Here is a 2,744-nt window from a genome sequence, read left to right on the forward strand (position 1 = left end):
AGTAGGTACTACAAAATCCGTATTGATTACAGAATATGAGGGCGAGATTCAAGAGACGACTACCGAATTTATCAATCCATGGACCTTGGTTCAGGACTCGAGAGTGTTTGAAGATGATGATGAGGATCTTAATGAGTACAGACAGGAATGGGAGGCACCTGAGTTTCAGACCACTACTACACAACCTACCAGAGCTACCAGGACACGGTAAGAGAAACACTGTACTAATCCCAGAGGTACTACAGGTTTGATGTAGGGAATTGTAAATACGGAGGTCTTATCCTCCCGAAGTTGAAGAGAGAGGAGAGGAGAAAGCCAGCAGTTCCGAGAACGAACCTTATCTGGTTAGGATAAAGTCCGCCCTCGGGAGGGAATCGAACCCACGATGATATTGTTTCGGACAACAACCTTAAATGATTTTTGATCAACTATCTTGGTTTACTTGGACACCACTCGACTGAACGATATGTCCATCGATTATGTCCGGTGAACTGTTTGGTGAAGTCCACTAACTGACTCAAATAAATCATTCCTTTACAATTTGAACCGATTTCAGGCGAACATTCAACTGGACCCGAAATGTCAATTGGACAACCAGACTGCGTACTACCAGAAAATGGTTCACAGGGGTAACCTACAACTCAAGCCATTGCCTACCACATGAAGATCTACAACTACAACCGTATGTAGAACGGAACGACATACTCCAATATGTAGCCGTGGAGAAGACACACTATTACAACCAAATAATTGCCTATCGAGAGAAACAGATCAAGGAATATGAAGCAAAGATAGATAAGCTTGCCAATCAGATAGCCTCTATGGAAACGGTCGATAAAAGCATAAAGAAAGGTGAGAAATGGTTGAGAACAGTAGTTTATTATTGAACTGAGTCAAATAAGTCTGGCTTGCTGACACCAAAATGTTTCCCCCATTTGGTTACTCCCAATGGTCATAACACCCCAAACTCATTGTCCCATTCAAAAATTGTTACAGATAGTTTCAGGGTGACATCAGACACTGACATTGTAAGAAAGCTCTTCACGGATATGTACGTTCACAAGCTAAGCCAAGAAAAGGGTATCTATGAAAAATTCATCGAAAATTACCTTGAACAAATTGAAGTCTATAACAAACTGAATCAGCTGGAACCTAAGAAAGATGCTCTACTGAAAGAATTAAAAGAATATGAAAAAGAAATAGTTCGAGGAAAAAGGAAAAAGAAAGTAAATAATGAAACGTATATTGAAATGGAAAGACATAATAATAGCTACCATGCGATTTTGAATGAAAGAGAACCATTACTCCAGTAAGTACATACAGCAACTGACCATTAACGGCATTACACAAGGAAAAGAAAAAATCAAGTCCACTTAAATAAACATTCGAAGTTAGTTCCAAATTTCAAATCGACAATTTTGCATAAAGTTTGTCTGTTTGTTTCTTCATAACTCAAGCGTACGGTCTGTCGAAAATCGGTTCTTACTGATGATGATGGTTGTTTATGCTACTGCACAGATCACACGCGTCTAATTCAACAGTTGTCTTTGATTTTCAGATCTCTCAACAGTACCAACAATGCTTACGGTGAAATGTTGGACGAAGTTGAGCAAGTCAAACAGAAGGCTTACACTTTTGATGATTATGAAAATGAATTGTTCAACATCAAACATTTACAAACTAAACTGGAGTTAGATCTTACCTATGACAGGATATCACTTGAAGACTATGAACCCAGGAAAGCAATGCTTACCAGGTCTAAAGAGATTCTCCACAATAGAATGGTCGCAGGTAGATACTTACTGAATGGGCCAGGGCTAAACTCACTAGGGGAATTTGGCTTTGGCTCACCGTTTCGGTCTACTTAGAAAAAAAAACCGAATTCCATAGAGTACGATTTCAACAGTTAGGACTTTTATTTCCTACAACACTTTATAAATAATATTTATAACCTGCAACTAGAAAATAAACACCATGAAAAATAGTTGTATAAGCAGTTCTAGGAACACAATTTCAGGAAAAGTTAGCATAAAAAGAGGTCGTCCCCCCCTGTAACAATTAGAAACCCAAGGGAATTAAAAGACTACCCAGGGGCAAGTTAAGCCGACAGGGATACTAAGGGGGGGTCGACCCCAGGCCCAAGGGTCAATCAATATCCAGTTTAAAAGGGGGAATCTTAATAACAAGGGTTAACACCCGGATATTAAAAGGGTACAAAACCCAAAGATTTAAATGTATAGTAAAGGGGAATTTTTTATGGAAGTTTTTAACGGATTGGGGTAAAAAGATGACCAAAAGGGGCAAAAGGAATTCGGTAAAAACCATACAAGGGGGTTGGGGAGACCTTTATATAAGGGGGTTAGGTTCCGAGCTTTTCAAACCATTTTGCCGTGTTCACCCGAAGGGGTTAGTATTAAGGGTAGTTCATGTCCAACAGTGGAACCTTCATTGTTAGTTATTTAAGCTTAAAGGGGTCACTTAATTGGTAACCTTATTCAAAGGAATAAAGGCAGTTTGTTCCCGGATGATCCTGGACTTTAAAACAAAATACATTACTACATTCTGCATTACTAGGTTAACCCACTGGTTAACCAAAAGGGTGGTTTCCGGAGTTATCGCCCACGGGACACTTATAAACCGCCCCTGCACCAAATCCAAGGGGGAACCATTATTTAACCCGGACTTTTGCCCTTTTAATATCATAGAAAAATTATAAAATTTTAAATATCCCCCTATAACAATTG

The 2,744-nt window shown here is 39.2% G+C and overlaps 1 protein-coding gene across 1 annotated transcript; it reads left to right on the forward strand.

Annotated features, from left to right (window-relative positions):
• Positions 1-36: 36 nt before the first annotated feature.
• LOC103523474 lies at positions 37-1,914 on the forward strand. The gene is made up of 4 exons (XM_026832993.1): positions 37-207; positions 557-852; positions 997-1,309; positions 1,559-1,914. Exons 2-4 carry the CDS (start codon positions 822-824, stop codon positions 1,866-1,868), a joined length of 654 nt encoding a protein of 217 aa, XP_026688794.1. The 5' UTR covers positions 37-207; positions 557-821; the 3' UTR covers positions 1,869-1,914.
• Positions 1,915-2,744: the final 830 nt, after the last annotated feature.

Source organism: Diaphorina citri, unplaced genomic scaffold, assembly GCF_000475195.1.
Source record: "Diaphorina citri unplaced genomic scaffold, Diaci psyllid genome assembly version 1.1 scaffold24083, whole genome shotgun sequence".
Classification (NCBI taxonomy): Eukaryota; Metazoa; Arthropoda; class Insecta; order Hemiptera; family Psyllidae; genus Diaphorina; species Diaphorina citri.

Bases quoted from the DNA above. Each gene is read 5' to 3' on its own strand.
- LOC103523474 (XM_026832993.1), top strand. From the start codon at position 822: ATGGAAACGGTCGATAAAAGCATAAAGAAAG. The intron at 853-996 runs GTGAGAAATGGT...AAATTGTTACAG, and splicing joins CGATAAAAGCATAAAGAAAG to ATAGTTTCAGGGTGACATCA. The intron at 1,310-1,558 runs GTAAGTACATAC...TTTGATTTTCAG, and splicing joins GAAAGAGAACCATTACTCCA to ATCTCTCAACAGTACCAACA.